Source organism: Balaenoptera musculus, chromosome 20 (assembly GCF_009873245.2).
Source record: "Balaenoptera musculus isolate JJ_BM4_2016_0621 chromosome 20, mBalMus1.pri.v3, whole genome shotgun sequence".
NCBI lineage: Eukaryota > Metazoa > Chordata > Mammalia > Artiodactyla > Balaenopteridae > Balaenoptera > Balaenoptera musculus.
The window spans coordinates 643,414-660,713 of NC_045804.1; the positions used below are offsets into that span (position 1 = coordinate 643,414).

Below are 17,300 nucleotides of genomic sequence, written 5' to 3' on the forward strand. Positions count from 1 at the left end.
CAGACCCACCTACTCAGGCTCACACCATTCCGCCCAAGTTCCAAAGAGAAGCTACGTTTTTCAGCAGACCGGGCATCACGAAACACCCACAGCAGCCTTCTAGTTCACTTGGGGCAGCTGGTCCCCCCTCCCTCTACAAAGGGCCCCGTGGGGTTTAGCACAAACCACCCGTGAGGGACTAATCCAGCCCCTCTGTAATTAAAAAATATAATACCTAGCAAGGACTGAGCTTCTCCAGGAGGTCACGAGCACGCGCTCCCAGTCGGCCCCGAGCCTCATGCCACTCGGGGCTGTCTCTCCTGCTTCAATTACTCCTGTTCTCCGCCTCCACCCCGTGCTGTTCTCTCTTTTGGGCTCCACCAATAGCAGGAGCTCCTTTCTGCCTAGCAGAGTTGGGACAGACTCAGGGACATCACTCAACGGTACTAAAAGGAAATAAGCACAGAAATTGCAAGCAGCCAAGAAGAAGGAGGGGAGGGGGCTTATCAAGTGTAGGTGTTCTGTCCTGCCACGGCCGGCCTCACTGGCTCGGGCCCAGGGCGCCCGCTGTCCTGGGACGTCCGTCATCTCCCCCCAAGCGTGCGGCCTGTGCTCCTCCTCGGGCTCCCAGTCTGCCAACACCGGGAGGGTGCCCACCTCGGGACCCCGGCAGCTCCCTACTGGACACCTTGAGGGACCTTCTGGTCCAGACCAAGAGAGAGCCCCCGTGTCCCGGTCACGCGTAATGGGAGCTGAGATACGGCCAAGGGAGGCATGAGAGACTGAATGCAGCTAAAGGGGCCATGAGTTGCAAGCAGGTTCTTTCGGAGCTAAATCTGAGTTCCTCAATTCTTTCTTCACTTGAATATTTTATTTCAAAGAACATTCCGTATTTTGAGGACTGATCTAAAAGTAGAAACCAGGTCTCCCCGTTTCCTTTCTCGCCTTTCAGAGTAAAGGGATGAGACAATTCTTGACCCCGTTTCTTTTCTTACACACATAATATCAGTCCATAAAGTTGAGAGGAGTTGGCTCTTTACATGGAACCTAAATCTGTCTCAGACTGGCCTTCTTTCCAACACATCCCCGTAACTTAGGACTTCTTAAAGGATACAGATTGAGCCAGACTAGATTCATCACTGCATAATTGGATGTTTACTTTTAGCTGTCCTGATTAACCAAAAAAGGGGGGGGGGATCACATTTCAATTTTCCAGAGGAAAAAAAGTTGAATCTCATCTTGTCAATTTATACCACATTTTGAGATCCTAGAGACAGTACTTATTAAGAAAAAGTAAGTGAAAAGCAATTGAGAAATCAGAGGAAAAATTCTGTGGTCACGCACTACTATTATCCTTATAGATGAGTTTATATCTGGAAGCTGAAAACATGTTTATAGACTAAAAAAATGAGAATTCTGACTTTGATAGCCATTATACTCTCTATACCCATCACTACAATGTACCATCAGGACTATATTTGTACTCCTACACAATATAAAAACATGAGTTAGCAATTGCCAAATTCTTTCAAGGTCTGTGAATACACTTGCTAGAGAAACTGCCAACTGCTGCAGAAATCCTGTAAATGTCAAACATTTTTAGGACTTTTCTTTTTAAGGGGGCAATTTCCAAATCAAAATTAGCTGAAGCTACAATCTGGCTTGTACCGAGGGGGCAGGTCCCCCAAGAGTCCCGACTCTGCTGCATGTCACACAGTATCTGAAGCATCTCATAAATTAAGGCCCCGGTCTCCTACCGCACCAGGGATGCCCTGGTGTGAGACTTTTAAATCACTGCAGTTTAAAAAAAATACTCCATAGCAGGTTTTTTTTAAAGCGGCAAAATTGGTCATGACAGACCCAGGAGAATTTCAGTGTGTCTAAAATAGCAGTTGCAAGTGGTACTGGAATCATTATACTTTTCCTGTTGAGTCTAGGGGCAAATCTCTTGGGAAATCAGCAGTCACTTAGGAATAAGAATGCAGGATACTAGCGTTAGAGTGTGGTTAATTGTTTCTGTAGCCCAAGCAAAAAGTATATTTAAAAATAATAAATCTGGACACCTGAAGTTTAGAAGGAACTAAGCACAAGGGCCAAGGGCCTTTGTCATCAGCCCCCTAGTTCAACCTCAGTACATCTGATGGGCGCATGACCAATGGAAAGGTGATCGAGGAACCTGAGGCCCAGGGAGGTGATGGTATTTGCTGGAAGCGAGAAGGCAAGAGACGAACACCCAGGGCCATGGGAGTCCACCGCTCCTTCAACTGCTTCGCTCCCCTCGACCCCAATCAACACAACCACAAACATCGTAAACATACCCTCTCGGGACACCTGACTGGGCTACCTTACAACCTGGAGGCCTCCAAGCATTCAGACCATTGGGCGCAGCTGAGTCTCATCTCAGGATCCAACTTCTACCTCTAAACGGTTGCCAGGAATTTCCAACAATCCTCTTAACTTCTGGCTTGCGCCTTTCCTGGACCACTCAAACCTCCCAAGCCTCTTTCCTCAACAAGTTAACCCTAACTGGACGTCTAGTAATGACCTGTCCTGACCACGGACATAACACATCACCTACAATAGAAATGACGTGTGCCTGTTGCTTGTACTTTTTCAAGGCTCCTGAGGCTTAGGACTCTGATGTTTGTTTTGTGTTTTATGGGTGTCAGAGTTATGTCTTCTTTAGTGCAAGCTCCAAGGAACACAGAGCTCCATCTTTTATACAATATGCATTGTAGCACAACATTTAATAAAGGCTCTGTGTTGATATGACCTGCAGTAACTCTCCATATCAGGGAGTCCCTTACACTGTGTAACAAAGCAACTCCAAGATCTGTTTCCATGACAACAGCAGCATGGCACAGGGAAAGAAAAGGAAGAGAGTACAGGAGGCTCTTCAAAAATTGCTACCAAAATGCATACCCAGTTTAAGAGACTGAAAACAATGATCTGGGCATTCGATATGGGGTTAAAATCTTTTTTTCTTGAACATATTCTCTAATGACGTGACTATTTTTAAACGTCCAATAGGAACGGATTCAGAACACTATAAACACCATCCATCTGCCAAATTTCAGGAGGTCTAAAATTAGGTTACTAGGTTCATCAATTTCCCTTAGAAGATTCTAGTAGAAATAGACCAAACCTTTCAGGGGGTAATAACAGGGAAATGCTCATAATTCAAATGCTATGGTAAATAAATCACATTCATTTAAAAGCTAAAAACAAACTCCAAAAACCCATAATTTCCCCCAAATAAAATTAAAATGGGAAGTATCTTATGAAACAAGAGTTTTAGCAGGCTCTTCAGATAATTTACCAAGCCACACACCGAAAACAACTCACAGCGGTGTGTATTATAACTAAATCGTATTATAAACAAATATGAGAGAAGAAAACATTACGCTGTCCTTTTCTATGGTGCTTGTGACCAGCCTCTGCTCATGTTTGCTTTTCTTTCATGGATGAGGTGGAAATAAAACAGCTTGAGTAGACTTCTCCCCACCTAATTTTTTTCTACCATGATTTTTCCTTCATTGATCAAAGAAGAAAGAGCCCTCTCATACTAAAAATATCCCAGAACAAGAGCCAGAATTGGGACCTATTTTTTTCTCAGCTACTGGGAGTTAAGGTTATTTCACCTACATGCGTACCAAGTTATTTTAAAAACTTGCCTTGTTCTTCTCTGTTTATTCTATTTCAACACACAAGAGGGGACCTGGCAGCCTCCTGTATTCACTCCCAGCATCCCAGCTGCTCCATGGTCCACCCCCTGACCATCAACAGAGATGCAGAACGGAACTCGCACCCGTAAGCCTGAATGCGCAAAGCACTTTGAGAACACAGCTTGTGGGCAATTTTCAGCCTCACCACAAGCATGGAGGTCAGACGTCTAAGCGAGGCGGCACTTGCACAAAGAACCGTGCATCACTCACTGTCCTCAGTAACCATCCATGATGCTACCTGGCTCAACCACCACCTGCGAGAACAGCATCAGTGTCAATAAAGTCGAAACAGACACTCTCTGTAAGGTCATCCTAACTCAAGCACAATCTCACTAATCTCTACTCACTGACTTGCTAATTCAATAAGTGTTTGAGAGCCAGTGAAACCGCCAGATTCTGGGTAAGCACAGAAGACAGGAAGGTAAAAGATGGGTTTGCCCTCAAGGGACAGCCACCTATGGGTAGAGACAGAGACAATGACAGCGCAGGGTTGTGAATGTCTTCAGCGAGGGATGTGCAGGGGGAACTAAAGGAGCAGCTGAATGGGGCGGGGGGCGGGGGGGAGTCCATGGAGATAGAAGGGATGGTCGGGGAAAGCTTCTGAGAGAAGACATGCGCAGTGTGGTCCTCACAGGAAGACTAAGGACTGGCCGGGTGCCATGGGGGAAGGCATTCCAGAGAGAAAACCCAGCATCCTTCCGAGTCTCACTGCAAACTCTAGAGCGTGCGTGGAAGCCATCACTGCTCCTTCGGAAGAACACGACAAGCAGCCCTCGTTACCCTTCTTGGGGCTCCCCGCCCTGAGGTCCCTCTCCTATGGTTAGTAACGCCCGCTCCTTGGAAGTTCTTCTTGGAGTTTACACTCCACTCTGCCTTAACGCCTAGTCATCGGGGTGGGTCTGTCCCTTGGAGTTCCAAAGATAAGCCCACCCTTCTTTCTAGGCTAGAAGCCAGTGCTCGTCAGCGCCTACAACTTACCCCTTTCTTCACGCTGAACACTCCTGACTGGTTTTCGGGTCTCTGTCCTGTGGTTTCCTGACCATACCCGTTTCTCAACACCTTCCTTAATACCTGCTGTCCATCCTGCACTTCATACTCCAAGTGATGTCTGGTACCCATGGAGGACGCTGCTGCCGCTTTGAATGACCAAAGCTGCTTCAACAGACAGCGAGCGACTGGGATACGCGCTCTGCGCCAATCAACCCTTATTATTCACTGTCAGAAACCACTATGTAATAAGAATGTAATGATGGAATAAACACAATGATGGAATCTCAAAATACTTCATTATGAAAACAAAAAATGCTCCTCACAAGATAACTTAGAAGTACTGTCACCAACAGAAAGAACAAGTTTTGTTTTGTTTTGTTTTGTTTTTCAGAAAAGTCTTGCTAAAAAAAAGAACTTATCACAAGACTTCCTCATTCCTGTCTCCTTTTCCTATCATCAACAGATCAAGAAACTCAGTTAATTCGACTGTATCTGAAAACCCCTCATGACACCATGTCAGTAACAGAAGCCTTCCTGTACCACCGAGATGAAGTCACAGCAACAGTGGTACAGTGGCACATCGCACCCAGAGTGGTGAAGGCAGTTACATCTAGAAGGCGATGTACCCTCGGCAACTTCAACACAGAACTCACTGTTACCTGCCTATCTGGTATTCATTCTCCTCTTCTTTGTTACTGAACTACCTTGACCTTGCTCTGGGCAGAAATACAGCCAGCTTCAAACGAAACAAAATAAAACTCCCACATTTTCCAAGTAGGAGTGGCTGTGTGATACAGTTCTGGCCAATAGGATGTAAATGAGGTTGTCAGATTGGGTTTCGGGGGGGATCCTTTAAAAGGGAGTAGACTCAACAGGCATCTGTGCCTGGACCCTCACCCTTCTCTTTCCTCCCGCGTGGAACCCGGAAGGGATGGTGATACAGCAGCCCTCTTACACCCAGGACAACAAAGATGAGGACGAAAGGACGAAAGCCACACGATAAGAAGGCTGGACTAAAAGCCTGGGTCCTTATGGAATCCTGGAGATGCCACATGAGCCCCAGACCTCCCAGTCCAGACATTTTGTTACATGAGAACAAAACCCCTATTTAGTTCAAACCATCGCTTGGCCAGGTTTTCTATTACCCGTGTTGCAAACAGATACACTCAGCCCGTGGCAGCCTAGACGTCTGCAGCAAACAGCTCTGCCAGCACACTGCTGGGCAAAGAATTATTCTCGGGTGGGTGGGTCTGCTCCGTTCAGATGACGTCCTGGGAGACCACAGCACTTGGTCACATTTCAAAAGAATTTAGTGGATGAGATTCAAGAGGGGGCAAATATGCCAATTAGAGCTTTTCAAAAATTGTACTATTCCAACAAGATTAAATCCAGAAAAATAATCTATGTCAACTCATCTTAAAAATCAAATTATCATGATTTCAGCTTCCTAGGGTCCTTTCTAGTCCCTGCCCCTCCGTACATAAATTCGGTCATAGTCCTAATCACAGTAATACCTTTACGTTAAGCTTTTGCATGGAGACATCATACAAGCATTTTCCGTGTCTTTACAGTCATCCTTCTTAATGGCTGCACTTATGCTATCGCACGGATGTATCACAATTGACTTAACGACGCCCTACCACACACAAGATTGTTAGTAAAAGAAACTGATGACTGCAGAGGGAAATCTAAGAGGACCCTGCACTCAAGCCAATATATAGCCATACCCTAATCTTCAATGTTAAGATCCTATTAGGTATAAATTATTCTCAAGGTTTCAAATTCAAGACTTATGGTAGTTATCTAGAATGGCTGACATCCAGAATCTGGTGGGTAGTTGGGTATTCTGCTTCAGTAAGACTCATCGTATACATTTTATTTTCTAATGAATTTTATAGACCATATAGTCCTAACGTTAAGATTATGAAGAACATGCTTTTTTGGTTGTCGGGGAGATATGTCCAATCTCACAGTAGGCCTTAGGCTCAACTGGCATGGCCAGTTGACTATCATATGGTATGGCATTATAGTCATAGAAAAGGAAAAATCTCCACTGATGCTAGGACAGTTCCTTTTAGTTACATTATTGGAAGGAAACAAACAAAACCCTGTAAGATTTTTTCATCTCTCTTGTAAAAGTCACATACATTCATCTGGGCAACAAATATTAACTGAGCACTTAGTACGTGGCAGACACAGTTCTAAGTCAAATAGAAGAGTGAGTGAGACAACAGCCCTGCTCGCATGGTGCTTCACGCTGGTGGAAGAGACAGACAGCAATCAAGTGACAAATAAATAGCACGGTTTCCAGGGTGACAAGGACCATCAAAGGTACATAAGGAGGACACGCTAATGGACAATGAAGAGGGGAGGGTGGGAGCTGAAGAGGCCTCTCTGTGGAGTCACCTGAGCAGAGACTGGAATGGTATCAACGAGCATCGTGAAGATCCGGGCACCAGAATCCACCAGTGCTAAAGCCCTCAGGTGCAAATGAGCTTAGTAGCCTGTCCTGTCCGTGAGGTGGACGGGAACCAGATCCCAATCACCACAGGCCTTGTTGCCCAGAGTAAGACGTTTGCATTTCACCGTAATGGCCAAGGAAGGCTACTGCAGGGTGTGGACAGAGCAACGCAATGATGTGATCTGCCCGATACCTGCAAAACACCACTGGGGATGCTGCCTAGGGGAGAATCTGGAGGGGACAGGAGGGGACAGGAGGGGACAGGAGGGGACAGGAGCGGACAGGAGGGGACTGGAGGGGACAGGAGGGGACAGGAGGGGACAGGAGCGGACAGGAGCGGACAGGAGGGGACAGGAGGGGACTGGAGGGGACAGGAGCGGACAGGAGCGGACAGGAGGGGACAGGAGGGGACAGGAGGGGACAGGAGCGGACAGGAGCGGACAGGAGGGGACAGGAGGGGACAGGAGGGGACAGGAGCGGACAGGAGCGGACAGGAGAGGACAGGAGGGGACAGGAGGGGACAGGAGGGGACTGGAGGGGACAGGAGGGGACAGGAGGGGACAGGAGGGGACAGGAGCGGACAGGAGGGGACAGGAGGGGACAGGAGGGGACTGGAGGGGACAGGAGGGGACAGGAGCGGACAGGAGGGGACAGGAGGGGACAGGAGGGGACTGGAGGGGACAGGAGAGGACAGGAGAGGACAGGAGCGGACAGGAGCGGACAGGAGCGGACACAGCAAGATGCTCTTCGGCAAACTGCACGTTTTTCCAGAGGTTATTTCGTCGGACTCCCCCATCCTTGGGCTCCTGGATGACCAGGCGTTTAGTAAGTGAGAATATGACCAAACCAAAGCACGTAGCTCCCAGCAGACGGTGGGCACGTGGACTTGCAGGAAGGTCTGCTTCACACATGCACCTGATTCCTTTTTAAATCTTCTACTTGTCACTTTTCTTCCTCACTTCCAGCTCTGTACCTTCAGTTACTCTAAATTACAGACTTGTAATGAAAAAAAAAAAAACCTGAGTAACATGAATTACCTAAACCTTGGTGCATCATTCAAACTTCGCAAATGCAAAAGAAAAGAGGCCTCCCTTTCTAATTCTAAGACCTGCTGTGTGCACTCTCCTTGTTCAAGCTTCCCTGGTCTTTTGTGATTAATTTTAGTAACGGGAGAACGACCTGCTTAGGAACAAATGAGTCATGATACAGCTTCATATCTTAGAAACCTAAAATCACCCTCCTGCACGGAAAATATCATTTTCAGGTATGAAATTTCTACCCCATGTTAACTCTCCAAAGCTTCCTGCCTTGAAAAAGAGGTGGGGAGGGACAGGCTAGGGACTTGAGGTTACAGACAGCAAGCGACGTGCACACTGCCTTCTGGAAGGTATTTGCCTTAGGGATGTTTACGACATAAAAAAAAAAAAAAAAAAAACCCATAACCATTGTTAAACAGTGTGTAGGCTGTGCATTTCAAAATATTCTTTCATACAGCAATCTCATAACAATACAAACTTCTCATGAGCATGAATAACAACCTCTATGACTTCTGCATGGATTATTTATCCTGGCACAATGAGGCATGTCTTAGGCACGCACCTCTGATTTCAAACTGGAAAGAAATCAAGACTCCTGACTCCTCAGCTTTATCATTTCTCTTCCTCTTGAACTGTGATTTGTTATAAACCTCTCCAGATTAACTGTACAATTAGCAGTGACTTCAAGGAATATAAATCCAAAACATGCAGTTGACAAAACAAGCATTTCCTTTTAATAGGTTCTTTCCCCACCAACATTTAAGCCGAAAAACGTTCACCAAGTTACAAATCCTGGTCATACATTCAGCAAAGCACAGTGCAGTGGGCATCCTGCAAAAGTTCCTCAAACATGGACGATTCTCTCCACACAGGAAGAAAAACAACTTTCTAAAGGAAATTCACTTCCTAAAGACTAATTTAAAATCAAGAAACGGCGGTATTGATCTGAGAGAATCTCATGAAACATTTTACAGATATTTATTTCATTTTGGGATCAGAGACTTCATTTTTTCTTCCATTCACTCTTGCAACACACGTTCACGATCACCTGTGAGTCAGAAATCCTACGAGGCACTGGGAATACAGAGATGGGTGAGGTTCAGGGGAAAGAAAACATCACAACACAACCACAGTAAGTCATCCTGTGGTAACCTGTTAAAGTAATGGCCCGAGCGACCCAGCCCTCCCAGGGCCCACACCTGTGCCCCGTCCCTCTGCGATGGCTAATGCTGTGCGTTAACTTCACTGGACCACGGGGTGCCCAGATATTTGGTCAAACATCATCCTGGGTGTTTCTAGGAGGGTGTTCTTGGATGAGATTAACATTTAAATGCCTGCCAGCCTCCACCGTCTCATGACCTAGTTCTGTATAAGAAATCTCTTTTTGGGAAACACACACACACCTGTGTGCGCACACCCACACCTGTACACACACACACACCTGTGCACACAAATACACACACACACACACACACACATAGCCTATCAGTTCTGTTTCTCTGGAGAACCCCGAACTAATCTACCTTCACAGGGACCCTGAGCTTGGCCATGTGACTTGCTTTGGTCGCGAGACATCAGGACACATAACGTGTAAGTGCGCTAAGGCTCGCCCTCTTGGAAAACTGCCACCACTATGTAAGAAACCTGTGCTACCCTCCTCTGGAAAGGTCAAGGTGGAGGAGAACCAAGGCTTCCTGGCCAACAGCCACAGCAAACAGCCAGTGGAGTCATCGTGTGTGACCCTGTAGAAACCTGGGAAAATGTGAAGCAGGAGAGTGGCACAGTCGTGTCATGGCAGTGACATTCTTCTTAGAACCTGGCTTTCCACCCTTGGACTATCAGTCTCAAAATAAATGCGTTTTGGGAACAGGCTGGATTATAAAAATAAACAGAAATGTGGAATGAAACAAAATGATTAGAACAATCGACCTTCCCTCTGTCCATCTCACCTCCTGCTCATAACAGACTATGATTGAGGGCGTTTGCTCACAGCTTCTGGTGCAACACAGTATAAACAGCTGTCAGCAAAGCGACTCTCCCACTGGTTTCATCTCTCTCGGCCACTGTCGAAGGCCTAGACAGAATTCCTACTAAGTAGGTTCATTGACTGTTGTCATTGTTTTGGACCCTTGCTCTCACTGTAAATAAAGAAATGTCACAGCAAAAACAGAGCCAAGGTGAGGAAGGTATTAGCTAATTGAATGGGACTCCTACTTCAGTTTATCAAAGAGTGACTCATTAAAATCCAGGAACAAGCTCTGGCATAAGCCAAAGAGCTCTCTGGGCTGGCTTTCAGCTTAGCGTGAACCCACTTGCAATGAATCTTTCCAGAAACCCAGGGTCCTGGGAAGCCCTACCTTCCCATTTTCTTGAGGAGAACCAGAATCAAGTCTCCAAATGGCTCCAGGCTCTCAGCTGGTCCCATCACATGCTGTAGTCTTCACTAGTGGGCACTGTCAGTCCTCCTGGTGAACGCTTTTACTGTTAACATCTTGGGATTTTATCAAGTTTCTTACTGTTTTGAGATTTCTCATAGACACACTGACCCCAGACTCCGACCCCCAAAATAGAGGCTTCGCCAACAGAAAGCCTGCCCCTGAAGTTGGCGTCTACTAACCAACCATGCGGCACCAAGGAAAGAACAGGGTTGGAAGCAGAGAGACCTGGGTCAAAGCTCACCACTTACTGCTGGACTCTGGCAGGTTGCTTAACCACCCCCAAGCCTCCATTTTCACATCTGTACAATGAAGATAATAACGTGTGCATTTATGTGGGTTATCCACGGAAGTAATCATCTGAATAAATAATCATGATGATTCGTATAGTATGACTTCCCACTAAGGATAAGCTATTTGAAGACAAAGACCATGTTTTTTTTTTAACCTTTGCATCTCATAGCACCTGGCATGAAATAAACGCTCAAAAAACAGTTAACAATTACAAATAATAACAGAAAAAGCACCAGACATAGAGATGCTAAGTACACATCAGGTACCATCATAAAGATGTCATGACTTGTGAAGCAGAACCTCTAGCTCTGAGCTCCCAATGATTTGAGCCACAAGTGGCCCCAGACTTCAGTTCTCAGGCACAGGTTAATTTGGTTGTTTGTACATCATGAACTGTCTGATATTACTAAGTCACTTGGTATGGGTCAGAAAAAATAAGGAAGCCTTCAATAAAGATGTTTTTAAAAAAAAAAAAAAAGGAAGCCTTCATACCAATTTTTGACCCCAATCAGTCAAAAGCTATTGTCCAAATTCACCATTTTTTAAACTAAACTCCAAATAGCTGAGACCATGGTTTGAAATGACTACTGTAAAAAGAAGGAAAGCCCATCAGGTGTGGCTTCCACCCTGCGAGGTGACATAATAACGCTGATGAAACATCCGTTCCTAAGTTCTGGGCAAGTTCAGTAACAATCTCACACGTAGCTAAAACTAGCCAAGTAATTCAAGATCATGTAAATACAACTGGTGATCAAATTAGGTTATCAGACCTTCATCCACTCATTCTCTGGTTCAACAACTATTCTTTGTGCACCCATTCTGTGCCAGGCTCTGCACCGGGCTATTGGTTTCCAAAGGGAAACGACAGAGGACAGCCCCATGAAGAATTCACTGTGTAGGCATGACCATCAAGGAAGACAACAATTTTCTAGAATGGGTATTAACTAAAAGTGTCCGTGAGAACCTACGCAACGATTCCTACGTGTCTTCCATGCTTCAGGAACAAAAGTCGCTTTCAAATCTGATGTCAGAGACAGTTTATAATTTTCCCAAGAAAATCACTGTCTACCTTATCATCTTACCCCCTTTTTGACCAAAAAATGGTACCACCCACCTTAATCACACCCCTTTTTCAGATCCGGCTCCACTGGGCTTTTGGCTGCTTCCTCTAAACAATCACACCACACTCTCAAAGGCTGACAGGGGGTAAGAGGAGAGATTTTGAATGAGTTGCTGGCTGTACGTGCCACTCTGAGCGAAGAGTTCCAAAGACATTCGCGCAGTGGCAACTTCAGCCATTGGATTAAGCTGAAAAGCCCCTGGGGTGACCCCCTCAAGAACAGGTCTCCTGGCCCCCTGGTTCCCGCACAGGGCACCTTCTCTATTTTCACACCACACACACCCCCTCTTCTCACTGGCGCATCAAGAGGACGGATGTCCCACCCTCTGCGGCCCCCTGTAGCGCATCAGAACTGCAGATGGGGATGCAAGTGTTGGAGGCTATTTTTAATTCTCAGCTAAATTAATTTGGTGCAAAAGTAGCAGGAGTCCCTTCCCTTGTAGGAAATACTTCTGTTACTGTGAATCTGGTACATAAAATAATCCACCCACTGAAGAACAGAATTAGCATGGGAGCTTTGGGTTGGGTTTGTTTCCCCGAAATAACTTCTTTTCCAGGTTTCCCGTGGCAGCATGGCACGTGAGGAGTGCAGAGCGGGGTTTCAGGACCGGCAAGGCCTCCACTCAGAGGTTCACCTGGGGGAATCTGCAGAACATGGCGGGTCTCTCTGGCCTGTGCTCTTTTAACGGGTCCTCTTGCAATGATGTGTCACCTGAGTTTACACACCACCGGGTAGCAGCATTTGGCGAGGGATGAACTCCCTTAAGCCAGCAGGAGAAACAGGAAAATACTGGTCTACTTGTTTTTAAAAGAACGTTTTGGAAAAAAAAAAAAAAAAAATTGAAATAAATCTTAAAAATGTCACCACCTTCAGGAAGCCTTCCCTCATTCTTCCATGAGATGCACTCTCCCCTCCACTCAAACTCAACAACAGCTTATTTCTTCCCCCACTGACGGCAGCCGTCACATGCAACCTTAGAGTGTGAGGCTCTGCATCCTTTTCATCAGAGAGGAGGCACTGGGAGGGCAGGACCTGTCGTCACCTTTTTATCTTCACAGCTTGAAGCCCTCGGTAGACATTTAGGTGACAAATTATTATTTAGGGCTGAAAATAACTGTAAAGATCACCAAGTTCAATCTCCCTATTGATAAGAAAAGCACGATCTAGAAAGATTTTCAGTGACTTGGCAGGGCAAGGCTCCCAGTTCCTGCTCTGAGACTCTTTTTACCTCATTCTGCTGAATTTTATTTATTTATTTTTTTTGAAGGGGAGGGAAATCTTTCTCCTTATTTTCTTTTTCTTTTCTTTTTTTTTTTAAAAAATTTTTGGCCGTGTTTGGTCTCCGTTGCTGCACACGGGGCTTTCTCTAGTTGCGGTGAGTGGGGGCCACCCTTCGTCGCAGTGGCTTCTCTTGTTGCGGAGCACGGGCCCTAGAGCACGCAGCCTTCAGTAGTTGTGGTGTGCGGGCTCAGTAGTTGTGGCTCACAGGCCCTAGAGCACACAGGCTCAGTAGTTGTGGCTCGTGGGCTCTAGAGCACAGGCTCAGTAGTTGTGGCGCATGGGCTTAGTTGCTCTGCGGCATGTGGAATCTTCCTGGACCAGGGTTCGAACCCATGTCCCCTGCACTGGCAGGCGGATTCTTAACCACTGCGCCACCCGGGAAGTACCTCTGCTGAATTTTAAATGCCACTTTTTAGCACCTGCACCTTTTACAAATCACACTTTGTTGGTTCAGGAATGTAAAAACTGTTTGGGGTATAACAGGGGTTTTCTCACACAATGGTCTTGTTTCCCTATTACATGTAAAAGCACACTTTGAGAAAACAGAAGATCCACTAATTAAATTTATTTCTAGATTTATTTTACATGTTTCAAGTTTTGTTATAAATGCAGCTTTGAAAGGTTGAAATTTAAACAACTTAGCAGTCTTTCTTCCTTTGCTCAGTTTCTAAGACACCGAGAAGAACCTGAGAACAAAAGAATTCGCAGGCTGTCAAAAGGCAAAGCAGGCAGCTCCGTTCTCTGGACACACGGCTGCCCGCGGGGTCCAGCTCCCTCCGGACACTGCTCCTGCTTTGCAGCAAGTTGTGCACTGGGTCCCGTTTTTGGCTGTGAGTCAGTCATTTACGGTCGATGCTCTCAGCTTCTTCAGATGGCTTGGTTTTACGGGCTTCACAGACTTGAAGGGGCACCCAGATCAGAAGCAAGCTTCCCCGCCCTGTAACAAGTTGGTTCACCTCCTCACTTGTGCTCCTGCAAACATGCAGGCGGCTGCAGTCACCTCCCGATGCCACCTGCACGGAGGGGGCTCCCCCCGGCCCGGGAGGCTTCAGTAATCACCCCGGAGGTTATTTTTAAATCCCCTGAACTCGACTCAATTGGACGGCTCAGATACAAGAAGAGCAAAGCCCATCAGGAATCGTTTCTCCCCGGACAGGCCAGGGGCACCGGCCGGTGAGGATGCGTCAGGTGAATAAAGGCAGGGAGACTGCGCAAAATGCAGACCAAACCCCGGGAAGCCGATGACCTCCAGGGCTTGAAGCCTTTCAACAGACCCCCCTCCACCTTCTCCAATGTCCACATACCCAGCACACAGGGCAAACCTCCCAAGGATTACGTTTAAAGAATTGTTGAGCACTTGTGTCATCTTAAACACGTCACATAAGACTCTCCTCTCCCTACTCTTTTACAGATTGAAGGGGGTGCGTCCGGACATGATCCTTCACAGCAGGACTGAGGTTGGTGTGAGCCTCTCTCTAAAAGTGACGCTTCATGGCTTTTCTCACTGAAGGCGCAGAGAAAACAAAGTATGGAAAACAAGGATTTAAAGCGCTAACATACATGCACACACGCGCACACACACAGAAGCACGCGTACACACCCTGGAAACCCAGGTACCTCGTGTTCCCTCTGGCGGGAGGGGAGTCACACGGAGACACAATTCTCGAGGGACAGAGGTTGTCCTAAGGACAGGGAGGAGCTCCAGACTGAAGGACAAAGAGGCTTCGAGATGGAAATTTTAAAAGCGCAGGGAAGGGGCCTGAGGAGGAGCCGAGCCTTCAAGCCCCCACCGGCCGGGCCCTGCAATCACAGTCTCTGGAAGCCAAGGACCAAAAGGCAAAAGTTCCCCTTGGAAAAGAGTGCACGGTCCTTTTTGATCAGACAGGCAGGACTGGCCGATTATTCTGTACCTTTTTAGTACCTCACCCACTTCTTTCTCTCTCAGATTCGAAAAAGCTCATCCCGTAACTTAAACGTCGAGTATATGACAATGTGAGGCAAGTCAGCACACACACAAGTCAGCGCGCACACAATTCAGCGCGCACACAAGTCAGCGCGCACACAAGTCAGCACACACAAGTCAGCGCACACACAAGTCAGCGCGCACACAAGTCAGCGCGCACACAAGTCAGCGCACACACAAGTCAGCGCACACACAAGTCAGCGCACACACAAGTCAGCACACACACAGATGAGCGGGAGCAGATCACAGGTGTGCCCTTCGTTACGCTTCACGGCGAAAAGCCCTTTGCTAACACTCTGCACCTGGCCCCTGGCTGGGAGGAGGAAGGCCACAGCCATCAGCCACAACAGGATAAAATTCTGAGCGGGAAAGGAGCTGCTGAAGATAATTAACAGCCGTAAACAAGCATCAACCAAGGCTTCCCTAGGTAAGCAAGTGCAAACCCGGATGTGTGTTACCATCTACGTGGACTATTAGGAGCCAACAGAGGATTCAGAACAAGATCACAGATGTGATCAGCGTTGGCCGACAGGCCCGTTAGGGAATCGTGAACTTGGCCTCTCACCCTCCTGGCCTCCTCCTGGTCCCCTTCCCTGCCTTCCTCTCCCATCCGATCTGCAGGATGGAGCTCAGAGCTCTCTCCTGGCCTCTAACTTCTTTTCTTCTACCTCTGTAATCTCCCTCAAGGCAAGATGATCCACTCGGAATGCCTTAAAAAAACAAAAACCAAAAAACCAAAAAAAAACCAACCAGAACAATCAGAACAAGCACCAAAGGTAGGAATCATTTGGAGCAAATCATTTAAGTATTAGTGGCCAAAGAGGTCCAGCTCACGCCATCCAGAAATGCCTACTCTCCCGGGCCTACCCTGCAATTTTTTTTTTTTTTTTTTCAGTTAAAAATATGACTTTCCATGTAACAGCTCAAGTTCCCCTCCACTGGATGTATTTTAGGCACTGGTGCTTCCCCGCCCCCAAACTCCCACTCTGCTCTGCCGACCTCGCTTTTCAGCCAACAAGGGATGCAACGGAGAGACTCAGCAGAGACGGGCGGAGTTAGGACACAAATCAGAGAGATGAGGTATTCACATGTGGGCAGTTTCAGAGATCATTTGTTCAGCGAAACAGACGCTGAATTATTCAAGTCAACAGGAGCACTTATAATACCTAATGAAAGGCAGCAAGGATCCCATGAAACAAACTAGGGACAGTTTGTTACCTCGGCCAAAAGCAGTGAGGGCCCTACTAGTTAATCGACCATTACAAATAAACTGAAGGGCGATTTATGTTCATTGTAAAATGTATCAACATTTTCCAAAAAGAACTGCCTTGTGTTTGTGAAAGCTACGACTATAAATTTGGTAGATTTAGCCTACACCACCCAGAGCTGAAGAGTACAAACAAGATAACAGGAAATTCTCCTCTGAGCCTGGGATAGTCCTGCCAGGGTTCAAAAGGACTATAAATCTTTCATTAGTAAAAGCCAAAGTTATACAAAACGAACTGGTAAGTCTTCCCGTTAACAGTATGTGCCAGAACAACAGTAGTTCAGGCATTAAAAAAATTAAACTCGGAAACCCTCATCAACATAAAATAATAGTTTCCAGGCTACTTACATCAGTGTCAGGTCCTTTATCCGCACCCGGACAAGAAAAAGTAACGAATTCATGGCACCTCTTGTGAACCACAAAACAGCAAACTGGTGGAGAGAAAAGAAAACTAAAATTAGTAAAGTCTAGATTGAATATACAAAGCTTCGTTTTCCAAACAGGGCTACATGCTGTCAGAAGTCAGTTTAATTTCACTACAGAAAGAATCTCACAAACAGCAATCAGAAGGCATTTCACTCGAGACTCAGCCACATGTGGTTTTTGGGGGTTTTTTTAATAAATTTATTTATTTATTATTTATTTTTGGCTGCATTGGGTCTTCGCTGCTGCACGCGGGCTTTCTCTAGTTGCAGCGAGCAGGGGCTACTCTTCGTCATGGTGCGTGGGCTTCTCATGGTGGAGCAT

The 17,300-nt window shown here is 46.5% G+C and overlaps 1 protein-coding gene across 2 annotated transcripts in view; it reads right to left on the bottom strand.

Annotated features, from left to right (window-relative positions):
- Positions 1 to 17,300, bottom strand: part of PRKCA (protein kinase C alpha) — a 364,830-nt gene that overhangs the window by 199,676 nt on the left and 147,854 nt on the right. For both annotated transcript variants that reach the window (XM_036836347.1, XM_036836348.1), the window contains exon 3: positions 16,902 to 16,984. In XM_036836347.1, the coding sequence (XP_036692242.1) occupies positions 16,902 to 16,984 (83 nt within the window). The remainder of the gene's footprint in view (positions 1 to 16,901; positions 16,985 to 17,300) is intronic.